This window comes from Neopsephotus bourkii, unplaced genomic scaffold, assembly GCF_033783945.1.
Source record: "Neopsephotus bourkii isolate Nb327-2 ecotype Australia unplaced genomic scaffold, CSIRO-AGI_Nbou_v1 NB_947, whole genome shotgun sequence".
Taxonomy (NCBI): domain Eukaryota; kingdom Metazoa; phylum Chordata; class Aves; order Psittaciformes; family Psittacidae; genus Neopsephotus; species Neopsephotus bourkii.
The window spans coordinates 2369795-2383973 of record NW_026901441.1 but is presented as its reverse complement, the minus strand read 5'-3'; the positions used below and the strand labels follow the sequence as shown (position 1 = coordinate 2383973).

General features: G+C 33.9%; 1 protein-coding gene across 9 annotated transcripts in view; it reads left to right on the top strand.

Annotated features, from left to right (window-relative positions):
- The window catches only part of ADGRB3 (adhesion G protein-coupled receptor B3), a 472618-nt gene that overhangs the window by 239820 nt on the left and 218619 nt on the right, over positions 1-14179 (top strand). For all 9 annotated transcript variants that reach the window (XM_061358588.1, XM_061358586.1, XM_061358587.1 and 6 more), the window contains 2 exons: positions 3140-3208; positions 7971-8079. In XM_061358588.1, the coding sequence (XP_061214572.1) occupies positions 3140-3208; positions 7971-8079 (178 nt within the window). The remainder of the gene's footprint in view (positions 1-3139; positions 3209-7970; positions 8080-14179) is intronic.

Sequence of the window (14179 nt, the reverse complement as noted above, 5' to 3'; positions counted from 1 at the left end):
AAATTAAATTAGGAAAACATAATTGTCTGTTCCTGACCTTAATTGCCATTATCCTCAAAAAAGCCTGGGAAAAAATAAAGGAGTTTAAAATTTGTCTCAGGCCATCACATTTTCTGTAGTGGCCAGTTAAGGAATACATAAGCCCTGCCTTGAAAGGAAGGAGTTTGATTCTACAGGGAGGTTCAGTGTTTACTGCAGTAATACCACCAGATCACATCCATAATGCTTCTAAAGTTTAGCCTTCATACTGTCAATTATTTTACCAAAAGGCAATGTTGTTTCTTGCAGCATTAATGCAATGAACAAGAGAATACTCAAAATAGGTGAAAGACTTTTTAACCCCTATCATCCTGTCACATTTTTGGCGTGCATCTCATACCTGTTCATTATTGAAGCAGCAAAGCCATTTAATTGTTTCAGTTTAATCATAAAGCAGTGGTATTGCTGACTGGACAATCTTTATACGTCTCAGCCTCCACAGCTACCATAAATATGATATCAAGCAGAGTTTGAAAGAGAGAAAAAAAGAGCATCTCAAGAAACAAGATGTTCTTATCACTGTGTTCATATACATCATTTATGGTTTATAGGCAAGTACAAAGTATATATTAAATAAGATATTGCTTATCTTTTATTTGTACTTGAGTCTAGGATTATTTATAAGCTTTTTCACATATATTTCTGTTAATTATTGGTCATTTTAATGCTTTCATATAACTAAAATAAACATAAAATTTAATTAACACATTATTAGCAAAACCACATAATTTATCATCTGCAAGAAACATTTATAACTCCTGAGTGTATTTCAGTCAATCTAGGCTTCTCTCAGATATATCTCATTACACAGACATGAATACTTTTGCAATGAAGGCTTAAATGGTTTCTGCTGGGAAATCAGTGGCTGAAATGTGCAAAACTAGCTCCTTAGTATGATACATTTTCCCACAATGAGCGCCATTCTGCAACACAAGGCTGCTGCTGGCACCCTAACAAAGTTAGCTAAAATTTCAGTCCACTGCATCTCCACAGTATTACACTGGAAAAGCACAAAATTACCATGTTTCTAAAAGTGTTTTCCTTACGCAAAATCCCCCTCAGGCCAACTCTTCACCGAAATCATAACATCCTAGAGTAGATGCAGTTAGAGTGCCATTAAAGTGTTTTGGCCAGTATAGTTTATTTTACTTGAGGGACCAATAAAGCTGTACATCTTTCTTAGCTGAAGTTGCATTTACACAATTATCATTTGCCAACCTGGTTAAACTGGCAAATCCTTTGTAATGAATACTAAACATAACTCTTTTCATTATGCTTTATTTTGCTACCAAATACCTGAAAAAGAGTAAAGATATTCTTGGAGTATATGCAATACATAGCTACATTTTTCTCTTACTATCTTCAGCTTGACTGGAAATTTCCCTTTTGTGTCACTGCAGATTGGATCAAACCATGATAATATTTTTATGTCCTGTCATTAATCCCAGTCATCCTCTCCCAGTGCATACTCATTAGCCATTTGCTTTCTTTCATGGAATTTCATGTTACTGAAGCTTATGGATATTTTGCTCTTGACTTCAGTAAGAGAAGAATTGTGCCTTTATTAATGTACAGGATTATTTTGCCCATGTTCACCAAGGTGTCAGTCACCTCTATATTGAATTTGAAAAGTTACATCAGTTTTTATCTGTGTCAATTTTATGGTTAGCATAATTAATTTCCAAATAATGAGGCAAATATGTGTCCTCTCACTTGTCAAGGAGTTAGTGTTAGGACTAGATTAAACTGAAAAAAAATGAGTTTATGTAAAAATAGTTTTCATGTAAAAAATAGTTGTCATAAGTTTTTGCTTAATTTTGTATCTTACAATCTTTTGCTTATATGGTTGTGAGGCACATAGAATATCTGTGATGTCTCATAATTTGAAATTAACATTTTTTGCATGCATAGCCACAGTATTCATAGTATTCTAAGTCTGGAAGTTATTTCTGCTCTCATTTCAGTCGCTGCGCAATAAAATGCTTTGTACTTTCATTAATAGTGAATTAAAGTTACTTTTCACTTAAACCTTATTTAAGCCCTATTTATCCTCCATAGAATGGCTAAAAAGTAAGGGCAGGTGAAAGAATGACCATTAATCTGAGTTCCAATAGGGTCCTATCATTGGTATTCCACTTAAAGATTTTTTAGAGGTTGCAAGGATCTTAATTGCACTTTTCAACTAAGGTCAGTGGAAACTACATGTATCTTTTATGAAGGAACAGATAAATTGCAATTGGCAGGGTGCAGCTAAAATTGACATTCTGCACAAAAAAATGATATGCGCCTAAGAAGAACAGACTGCATAAATTCTTATATTTTAAAGATGAAGAACTTAAGAATACAAATTGGTAGAGAGAGTAGACAAAATTAGAAAGGAAAGTTCTCCAGAAACAGTTGGAAGAAAGTGATTGTTAAAATGTGTGATTTAAAAGCTAAATTCCGTGAGGGTTTTTTTCTGTATTTGGGTTTTTCTTTGTTTATGTTTGTTTGACTTCCTTATAGTTAATGAATAGGAGAAACAAATAAAAAATTTAACAGTTTAAGGTAAAAAAACCAATGAAGTAATTTATTCCATTATCTTGAAATTACTAAAACAGAGGCAGACATAACTTTTTAAAAGTAAGGTGCCCTTGGTTTCACATAACATTTACCAATGAAATACCATTGTATACCCTATTTATTATCATTAAGGATCATAATTATGTTTGGAACAGAAATTAGTGACCCTGAGCCTGATGTTTTCTAAGCATATGTTATTTGCAAAATAGATAGCTGTCTAGTTTCTGGAGTAAGAGCAATTAGAAAATAGAACACTGTGACATTTTGAAGTTTAGCAAGTTTAAAACAGTTCTTGTTTTATGCAAAGCAGTACTATGGAACCTGTTTATATAGCCAGAAATAAACCATTAATTGTAAAATATTCATGCCATTGTATCAGGCTGACATAGTTTGTTATATCTTTCACTGACAGCAAATTGGCTGCAGAATTGCATCTATAATAGAAAAAGGAAAACTTTCTTAATGTCAGTTTAGGGATATGACTGCTTATGTCATTGAGGATCATTTTACTTTGTCTTTTATTTAATTGATTTTTCAGAACTTCTTTCAAATCATTAGTAACCTCTTAGATGAAGAAAACAAAGAGAAATGGGAAGATGCACAACAGGTAAGATTTGCATTTTCTAACTCATCAATTAAAAAAAATTGGAGACTGTGCATATTATGACATTCACTGTAAGAGAAGCCACACATTATTTCAGTAAATGATGACAGAATGAAATGTATGGTTTCAAAAATCAGGTTAAACATACACCCAGCTGTAGGAGAAAGGCAATCCTAAGTGAGACAGTATTTTGGGAATAAATGATCCTTTTCAAAAAAGGAGCAATTCCAGGATCCATTACCTAATTCCTTATATTTCCTTACAATTAAGAATAGAAGGCACTTCTCTTGATGAACAGATTTTCATTGCTTTCTATGGGATTATTCATTATGTCTTTCCTTTTGGTATAATGAAGTACATACAAAAGATGTAAAATGCTGTGAAGGCCTAGCTGCAATTATTCTTTTATTAAACAGAATATATAAGAACTCACCTAAAAGAACTCATACAACACCACCAAAGAACTTACAGAAATTTAAACAATATAACTTTTTTAGAAGCTTATATTTAGGAGAACAGTTGTGATACTTAAGAGTGACAGATTTCAGTATTAAGTTAAAGAAGATGTTAACACTTTATAAAATAGTATAATCTAACAAAAATAATTAATTTAAAATACAAAAGTTTAAAATTAAAATTAAATATTTTTTTTCTTTTTCTGCTTGGATAGAAATATTTCCTACATGCTTATACCAAGAACATTATAGCGTTCTATATTGCATATACAGTGTCAATAAAAATGCTTATACCAAGAACATTATAGAGCAATGCTAATATGAACATGACCATAGAACTATCAGTTACTCAAATACAAATAACAATGACAATGAACAGATAATTATGAACAGACTAAAATACATAGAGGTAGTCAGAGGGAAGGAGACATTTCTATATGAAGAATGATTAAAGAAAACAAGATATTTAGTAGGTTGTTTAGGGTTTTTTTTGGCACAAAAGTACTAAAGGCTGAACAAGAATTCCAAAAGAAGTATCCATATGAGTATTCCCGTTTTTACTATTCCTTAAACATCTACCTATTTGCCACTGTCAAAGGCAAGAAAACATCTTACATAGGTCTTTGGTCTGCCCTTGTAAGGTCATTGCCACTGTATTAAACAGATACTTGAAATTTGTTCACTTTTAATGGGGTTCTTAATAAATCACTATGTGTTTAAAGGCCTTTGAAACTATTCAACTTCAGTTTTGTAAGTTCGTCTTTATAGCATGACTAGGAAGGGGAAGATCACACTTCACCATTCATTCAGACCTTGCAGTGGACGTATGATATTGCAGCTGACACATTGTATTTTAGCCAGGAATCATATTTTTCTTTTGTTGTTTTACTGTGTGTAAGAACCAGCTACAAAAACAGATAAAGTATGTAATTTTCTTTAGTTATGGTGGATGAAAGCAGCAAAATCACATGCGTGTGAGCAGTTTCCATAAACAGCACTAAGATATTAACTGATATTAAGCAGTTATTTCAGCCCATCAATGAACAAACAGGGTAATACTCCTTATGTTATCAGCCTTGTTTTCTTCTGCCTCCACCCTTACTCATGCTATGTCCACCATCCACAAAGATTAGGTGATGACAGCACCCAAGAGGTAGTTATGAGAATGTGGAGGGAAGAGAGGGAACAACAAATCTCCAGTTTCCTTCACTCATAGCTGCTGGTAGAAGTGGTGTTGAAAAAAGGGAGAGAAGTTATTTCTACTTTTGTGTATCTCCTTCTGTCTGCCTGGTAATTCATTGTCTCGCAGACCAGAGTACAAGACTGGTAGGCAAGCAGGAACACAAGCAAGCACCAAGATGAGCTGAATGTAGGAGTAGCTGCCTGCTGACAAAGGTGGAGAATTCACTAAATCTCAGACTCCTCATCTGTGGCTCCCAAAGAAGTCATACCACTAGTCTTCTTACTGTTCGTTGGCAGTTATACAAGCAGACTCAAAAAAACTGTTGAAGCAAGCAGCTCTTTATACCAGCTAGGAAGGGTGAGATGGATTCTTAAGTACTCCCAAGATTTCTTTTTTCTTTCATTGTTGAAAAAAAAAACATAACAAAACAAAACAACCCCCCAAAACAAAAGCAAAAAGCCAAACAAAAAAAACCAAACCCAAACCCCAAAACAACAACCAAAAAAAAAAAAAACCCACAAAAACCTTCCTATACAAAATATTATTTTCTGCTATATTTTGCATGTAACAGTGAAAATTTATGGTTAACCAGGTTTGGATTTTAAGCCAGAAAAATATTCTTTAAAATTATTAAATCCTGTGTGAAGACTTTTTAAAGATTTATTTCAAAATCAAGGTAGGAATTGAACTTGAAGAAAATGTGTGCAAGTAATTATGTGCTTTAAATACAACCTACTGCAAACACTCTTGACTCTAAAAAAGAGTAAAGGCAATGCTGTTTCTGGTTGAGCCACTCAGCTGGCTTTATTTTTTCTTTTTTGGCAATTAAACATTGCAAACCAAGGGGCAGTCTAACCAGTTTTCTGGTCAGTTTGTATGATTTTCTTGAACTCCACAACTACTGTTAGCATAGACCACTAAGCCTGTTTTCTGGATTCTTTGCTGGAAAGAAAATCTTATCCACTGTAAGCAAATTGCTGACTTTCTATCAAATATACGGCTGCAAAGTCTCGGCATATATTTTTTGGTTTTTTTTTTTCCTAGATTAAATGATAGCACTTTATACCATTAATTGCAGGGCATATATCATTCAGGTAAGAGGCACTCACTTTAATCCTTGCCTTTTGTTAAGAACTGATTTAAAGCACTGCACACAGGAAACCACTTCAAGTCTACAATACCTTAATTCATACTGATGTTTCAAAACACAGGGGCTATTCTGCATATTCTTCATCACCTTCTGCTGGCATCTTACTGATTAACTACTACTTCAAGTATATAACAATTGAGAGTACCTCTGTAACACTGACTGTTCAATGGTTTCTGCTGATGTTACTAACTATAAAATTTTATGTTCAAGAACTAGGGTGAAAAAAAATCTTTTACTGAAATGTATACTTAGTACATAATGTGTGACTGTGTGTGCTATGAACGAGATGGATACAAAACTCACACTTACTACCTCAGTAGCTCATCATTAGGAATATGGAAGTTAAGTCTCCTTCACCTGAAGCAGCATTTACAACCTGTTAGGGTCATAAATGTCACAACAAATTCTTCATAAAAATGGTATTGCTGCCTGACCTTTTATAAAAAGATCCATGCAGAAAACAAAGCACGTTGTGAAATTCTCTGTCCTGAAATAGCCACTATGGATCTAGACAGATAAAGCGAGATGAAGATGGAGTGCAGCATGCTGGAATTTATAGTCTTTATAGGCATTTTTTAGAGTCTGTGGTTGTGATAGTGGAAAGAATGGGTTCAATATTGCTCATAAAGTGAAATTTGGGCATCTCACTGATATGAAGAAGAAAGCACTGTGAACAGGTCGTCCATTCTTTTTCTATCACAAAATATTGTATTACTGAAAATTGTCCTGTTCATAGCAGACCATAAAAACGAAAACTGGGGTTTTTTTAATGTATGTTATATGAGCAGATATTTTAAGCTTATTAATAACTATTTTGATATTTAATGCAGCTTTGATGATGCATCATTATTGTTGAGAATAGAAGTTTTTAATGTTTTTGTGATCATAGTAGCTTACAGCTTTGCAGATAAACTGTATTTCTTGGAAATGGGCTAGTCCTTACCATTTTGAAAATCATAGCAATGCAAAGGCAACTGCAATTCATCTTACTTTACTGTGCTGAGTTCTGGGCTCCCCAGTGCAAGACATGGACATAATGGAATGATCCCAGTGAAGAGCCATGAAGCTGTTTAGGGAATTGGGCCATCTGATGTGCCAAGAGAGGCTGAAAGAGCTGACACTATTTTGCTTGGAAAAGAGAAAGCTCAGTGGGGATCCTGTCAGTATTAAAAATTCCTGAGGGAATGGGGAGTAAAGAAGACTGAGCCAAACTCAGTTGTATTCAGTGACAGGACAAGAAGCATGAGAGAAAAATTAAAATACAGCAAATTCCATTTAAATACAAAACCAAAACAAAACACAACACAACTTTTTCACTGTTAGAGTGATTGAATGCAACAGGCTCCAGGGGTCTCCATTCTTGCAGATGTTCAAAATGCAACTGCACGTGGTCCAAGGCAACCTGCTAGAGCTGATCTTACTCTGAGCAGGGGATTGAAGTAGATGATTTAAAGAGGCCCCCATATCAGCAATGATAATAGTATTATGAATAAAAATTTGTATTATTTAAGTATTTATGAAAGCAGCAAAAGTTTATCATACTGAAGATGCCATGCTAAGATTCACATTCAGCTTTTTGTGTAAATAGTTCTGAAGTTACTGAAGATATCTTCCAGAGGAAGGAAGAATATTTTAATAAGAAATATGGTGGAATATAAAATGCTTTAACCATTAATGAAAATAAAGTCCAGTAATATGTTTTTTTTTTCGATAAATGCAGTGAGTTACAGCAAACATTCCACAGTTCAGTTCAAAGCTGATTTCATGTAGTTATATGGGAAGCAGAATCTTTTCACGTGAGGATCTAATGACAAAATGGTTGGTTTACACTGAAAGCAACTGTTTGGTATTGAAACATGGGAAGAGCAGTTTGATTCTTTTCACATTTCATTTGATTTCACTTAGACTTTATTTGAACTTCCTACTGTAAAGGTTTTGATATTATATTTAGTGGCATGTCTGACCTTCCTTTGTTAGATCTATCCGGGTTCAGTGGAGTTAATGCAGGTGATTGAAGATTTTATACACATTGTTGGAATGGGAATGATGGACTTTCAGAATTCATACCTAATGACTGGAAATGTAGGTAAGAAATAGGAATTTCTTCTATCAAATTTATGACCTGTTGAAAATCAGAAATTGCAAGTATGTACTATAAAGTTGCTGCTTTGATCACAATCCAGACTGGGCTGCTCTTCTTCCTCCGGATTATCTCTGTTGCTTGGTTATCTCCCTTCTGGTTTAACACATCTGGTATTCCTTACACATTGGACTTCTTTTTAACTGTATCTCAAGATCTATTCAAAGTTTCAGACTCTAAAGAAAAATCAGAGAAAAATACTCACCAGAATATATGAACTGGTATATGTTAAAGAATTTCCAGGGTATACAATGTTTCAATGGTAATTTAGAAAATTAGGCTTATTAAGATAATAATGATATACTTAATAGCTTGAAAAATGATTTTTTTTTTTTACATTATCTCTTTTAATATTCTGTTCTCCCAAAGAACAGGTTTTTCATGTTATGGTGTAATATAATCAGCATAGACAGATAAACAATAATTAAAAATTTAGTTTCCAGAATAATTAAAGCCTATAGATTCTTACATCAGTTCTATGTATGACAGTTTCAAAATTTTATTCAGATTTGGTTTTCAAACATTTTTTTTGGGCACTGGAGAGTTGCCAGGCAATACAATCAAATAATAACAAACATGAAATACAAAAATACTTAGCAACTGAATTCCAATTATTATAGCCATAAATGTTTCTGCAATATTGCAGCATTTTATTAAAAATCCAACTAAAACAGTTAGTTTGAAAAGCTATTTTCTCATCATTTCATCTTTGCTTGTTATCTTCTTTATTCAATTAACTTTCTATAGCTGCATTTTCACGATGCCAGGAAAGTATTAGGTAGCTGTATGAATTGGACAAATTCAAAAGATATGTTTTTCTGGTAGCGAAGCTTCTGGTTTCAATACGTTCTTTCGGGTTTTCAGTTAACATCTTCCTGCATCTGTATGTCAATCATTTCTTCAGAAAGTCATTAAAGTTACTTAGAAAATACAGTAATTTAGAATTAGTTGGCAGAATATAGAAGAGAAATTTTTCCACTGTCCCTATTGCAAATCCAACTTACTGTGCAATAATAAATATTTATTATTGTTCTTCAGTTCATATTTAGAGTGACAGGACTGGAAACACTAGCCCCTGCAAGGCATAGCCTTGTATTGGAGACATGTCAAAGAACTCGCTAAAACCAACTCTGGCAGTCTTAAAATGTTTAAAACATTTCAGTAGACAACATGGGGATCTCCAGCTTTTAACCAGTGGTTTATTATTTCTTTTGTTTACTGTTTTTGCTGTAATAACACTTAAAGCTTCTTCCAAGTTGTCAGTCCTTCTTTATGCTAGACCCAGCACGAATTTATGGAGAAAAGTATCTTTATTGAAATGTTTGTTTCATGGCAGTTTTATGACAAAATAGAAAGATAAGATTATTTAAAGAGCACAGCCCATGCTGCTTGCCATGTTGTACTGCATTCTGATCTGTTTGTCCATTGGAAAACGGAAAAAAAAGTTCACTGGAAAATGTTTTACGAAGATAAATTCCAATAAGCTATGTCTCTGGTTCAAAATAGTTCATGGTTTCAAATAGTTAAAAACAAGGACTTTCCAATTGAACCAGAAACTGTGCTATGCTCTGGCTAGTCTAGATAACTGCATAATTTTAACAGTCTTTTTAATTATCCTTCTCTTCCTACATGTAAGTTAGTCTTAGGCACTCAGGAATAGATCTGTTCTTAGCTATATAACCATCAAAGTAATAGAAAGAAACTGCGAAAAGTAAAATTAATTTATAGGTTTATTCTTACTACCTAGCTCTGTGCTTTGACATACTGGTGTGTTTATCCTCTCATTGCTGGTCAACCATCAAAAAAGGATAGCTTCACTGCTGTGCAACTCATTGACCAGAATACTTGCGCTCAGGTGAAATGATGAGATGGGGACTTAAGATTCTTATCAGCAAGAAGTAATTTCTTATTTTTGTAAACAAGGAAAGAATGTATATGGATTAATTCAGTTTTAATGTAGTTATCCTCAGGGGGGCTGGCATAACTGTGTCTGACTATGTACTCAGAACTCAGGGAATGTTTATGTTGATCTCAACTGGGAGGAATGAACTGTGCAGTTGTTGTCTTGTCTTCACTTTAATTCTGCTGTACCAACAAATGTTTAAAAACGTCTGTGGTCTTATTTTATTACTTGTAATAAAATAGCAGACACATTTCATGCAGGAAGAAGGTACGTGCATAAATGACGCCCAAGTTTTATATATTAAATTTTAAATAGAACTATCCAATACTTACTCCATAGGTATTTGACATAAAATATTCCTTCAGATATTTTAAATGCCTTTTGTTGTATTTTCATTTTAAAGTCACTTTACAGTTCAGACATACGAGAAAAAGGATTCTGTACTAAAGATGAAATACTGCTTCTTGTCAGAAAAAAAAAATCCAGTTCTTCAGCAAATTTTACACTATATTAAGTTTTTTGTTTCCTTCTACTAATTTCAGTTTACAGGTTCATTTCTAATTGATTGCCACTATAGTGGTTCATATACAATTTGAACATCTAAGCACGCTTGACAGATATGCTAATCTCCTGAGATCCCACACAGATGAAATTGTATTTTATCCTTTCAAGGTACAAAAGCAAGTTTCAAGGCACAGAAGCAAGTAGCTGTGTTTTAACAAGTTACTACACAACAGCTACACTGCAGTGACCATCCACTGCATATTCACAGCTCATGACACATGGAAAGTTAGGAAAGTTACATTAATGGTATGGTAGGCTAGACCATACCACATTATTATACATCTGAAAGTAGTTAAGAAATTCCATAAGGACATTTGCCACAGTACTGTTAAACTTTTCAGTGCTGTGGTGTTTATCTCAAATTTTTCATTGCTTTTGAACAAAACATCAGAGAACAGTTCCAAACCCAGATGATCTGTGCTTTGGGGTTCATTTAAGCGGCTCAATCAAAACAAATGCATTACCATTAACGTGGAGCCCATGTTCTCTTAGATCTTCTCAGAAGGACTGAGAGTATGCTATGAGAATATGAACAAATGTAAAAGCAACAATTTGCTTTGGTTGATCGTGCATGGCTGGGACAGAGGGTATTTGTTTTCTTTGTGTGAGCTCAGTTCTATATTATATTCCTCTAGGAAATGATTAGGTGAAATAAAAGCCTCTGATAGGGGATGGAAGCTTCCTTCCTCATCCTGCTCCTTTTCTTCTTCCTCCTCCTCCCCCTGCCCCTCCTCCTCCTCTTCAGGACCTGCTGAGCACAGGAAAACGATAGTGTGAAATAACAGCATCTTGTGCTACCACACAGTGTCCCTGAATTAGCTGAAAGCACAGACCCACCTGCAAGGTTACAACATGCAGTGGGAGAAAAGCTTTTAAACCATGTTACCATTCAGTGTTAACTACTTGCTTTTAGATTTCCCTATTTTAGAAGGTGAGTTACTGATTTTAGATCAAAGAATTTATCTTGGCTTTTAACAGCCTTTTAAACTTTTTTTGGAGAGCTGAAAGCCTAACCAGATCCACCTAAGGGCTTTGGGTGATTTAGGGGTCATATCACAGTATAGTATTAAGAATTTTAAAGAAATGTGCTAAAAGGTGGCTAAATTGCTATCAAGAAATATAAAGGGAGCAATAATTATGAGATACATATTTCTATGGCAAATTAGGATTTTTTTATAAAAAAAAATTCCCTCTATTGTGAAATAAATTTCATTAGCAGTAGACAAAATAATGGAGTCTCTCTCTGTCAAAAATAAAGCTTACAGCTCTTAGAAGGTATTAGAAGGAACACCAAATAATCTTGAAGTGTTTTCATGGATGTTATTTAGAAGTGACGGAAAATAAACAGAATTTTCAGCACGAGAAAAGCCACTTTGTGTTAATGTTAATCTTATGAGTACTGATGTTTGAGTGATACGTAATGTTCCAAAATATGCAGATATCACTAAGTTATTTAGAGTAGTCAAAGAGAGGAAAATCTGAAGATCTGCAGGAGGTATAGCAAAATGAAAAGAGAGTATCTACTGACAGATAAATTCAGTATTGACAAAGTATGTAAGAGGGACTATTTAAGACCATACATAAGGTAGGAATCCAAGAAAATTCAGTAAAATCCCATAGTCTCTTTTGAGCAGAGCACAAAGGAAAACAGAATTAGTGTGCAAAAAAAGCAGCCTGAAGAAGGTACAGATTTGGGAGGTGGGTTTTTTGCTTTGTTTTGGGTTTTTTTTGTTGTTGTTGTTTGTAAGTTTGGATTTTTTTTTTCAGTAGCCATCATTTGCAATGCCCTTTTCAATTGAGATTATATGGTAGTGATTCATTGTACTTTCTTTAAGCATCACGAAGTTTGCCAAAGTTACCCTAAGTTTCCTTTGTATTCAAGGGAAACTACTGTTCAGGAGAGTAATTCATATCGTCTCAGACATCTAAAGTAAGGGCATGGCTTGTGTTCTGGAAGTTTTTCTACTGGCAATGAAAACCTCCTAGTGACTAGCTTAGGCTTGAATGATTCATGCCATCTAAAGCAAAGAGGAGTGCTACCTTGTGAGTAAATAAAACCTGTGAAAACAGAAAGGTTCAGAACTGCACAATAAAAAAATATAACATTGAGAACTGAAGTGATCAGAGTAGATATCTGAGAACAGATTTTTGAAAAGGACTTGATGTACATAACTTAAAGCTGAATGAGCAGAGAAATTAGGCTGACATCTCTGTTTAATCTTGTTCACAGGAAAAACAGATTCTTAACTAAACTGTACATTGGAACATGTAATTCTGAATGAGCATGAGGCCAGAGTCTTAAAAGGAATAAAATAAAAGCAGGTAGACATCTACACGGTGAATGCATCTAGCTATGATATATGAAAAAATGAAAAGTTGTAAGTTATGTTTCCAGGCATAAATAATTTTCTAACTAACTTATCTCTACTTTAAAACGGCTTCCATGACACTGGTACTCGGATGATTAACCTTATGCAGTGTAATAATTAACATATAAATTTTCATTCAAGACTTCATACTTAGCTGCTTAGATAAGATTTGTAAGTATTGGCTGAGAGAAAAGTCTGACTTCTGCCTTCACAGACTGTCTAGGATGCCACAGGGGAGAAAATTATTTTAAATCAGAATCTGTTGTCCACTGTCTTTGTATACTTTCTTGTTCCCCCTTCAATTTTCCGTTCCATGTTCATATCCATTAAATTTATCCCAAAAGGTTAAATAATCCAGTAGGCTTATGGAGTGTATCTTAAAATCTTCCAGTCCTAGCTAGAGATACATAGAAATGTTAATGACCAAAGGAGTTTTCAAAAGATGTATCGACTTTGGGAATCCTAGAAAATGAACAAGCTGGATTTTTGTCTCTTACTGTGGGTTCTTTCACCTTTTCCCAAGGTATAACTTGTAGGTCTTGTAAACTGTAGATCCTGTTCATACTGTCTAGAACTTCTCCATATTATATGGTTATTATACTATCCTAATGGTGTCTCCCTAGTCTGCTTATCTTTTTTGTATCAGAGTTAGTCATGTGTTTCTTAAATGCAGCACTCAAGATCCTCTGACTCATATATCATAAATATGGCACTGGTCTAATATATACAAAGAGACTAAATTTGTTTTAGTATTTGAAAGGGTCTTTTTTCCAAATATATTTAAAAAGTAATTTAAAAAAGACCCCACAGCATTGATGCTAATTTGTCCAAAGGTGTAAATAAATGTTTAACATTTTCAGTCAGGAAACAACTATTTTAATAACTATATACACGTATACTCAGAATTAATTTGTAATGAAATTGCTACTTGTTTTGAGGCTGCATAATGCTAAAACACAGTATTGTGAATTTAGAAGTGGATATGCATGGTTATTAAAAATTCACTTGGTAAATTTTCAACATTTTGTCCCAGTAGAAAGAAAATTGGACCTGTCAGAAAATTACAATGCAAATTCTATAGAATGGCCCAAGACAGACACTCAGATCTCTTTCCTGTTTCCATCAAGTTATTCCAGAATACTGTATGCTTTTGCAAAGCAAAATTTAGGTGGACAACCTTATTGTATTTATAATTTTTAAGAAGGTGAAT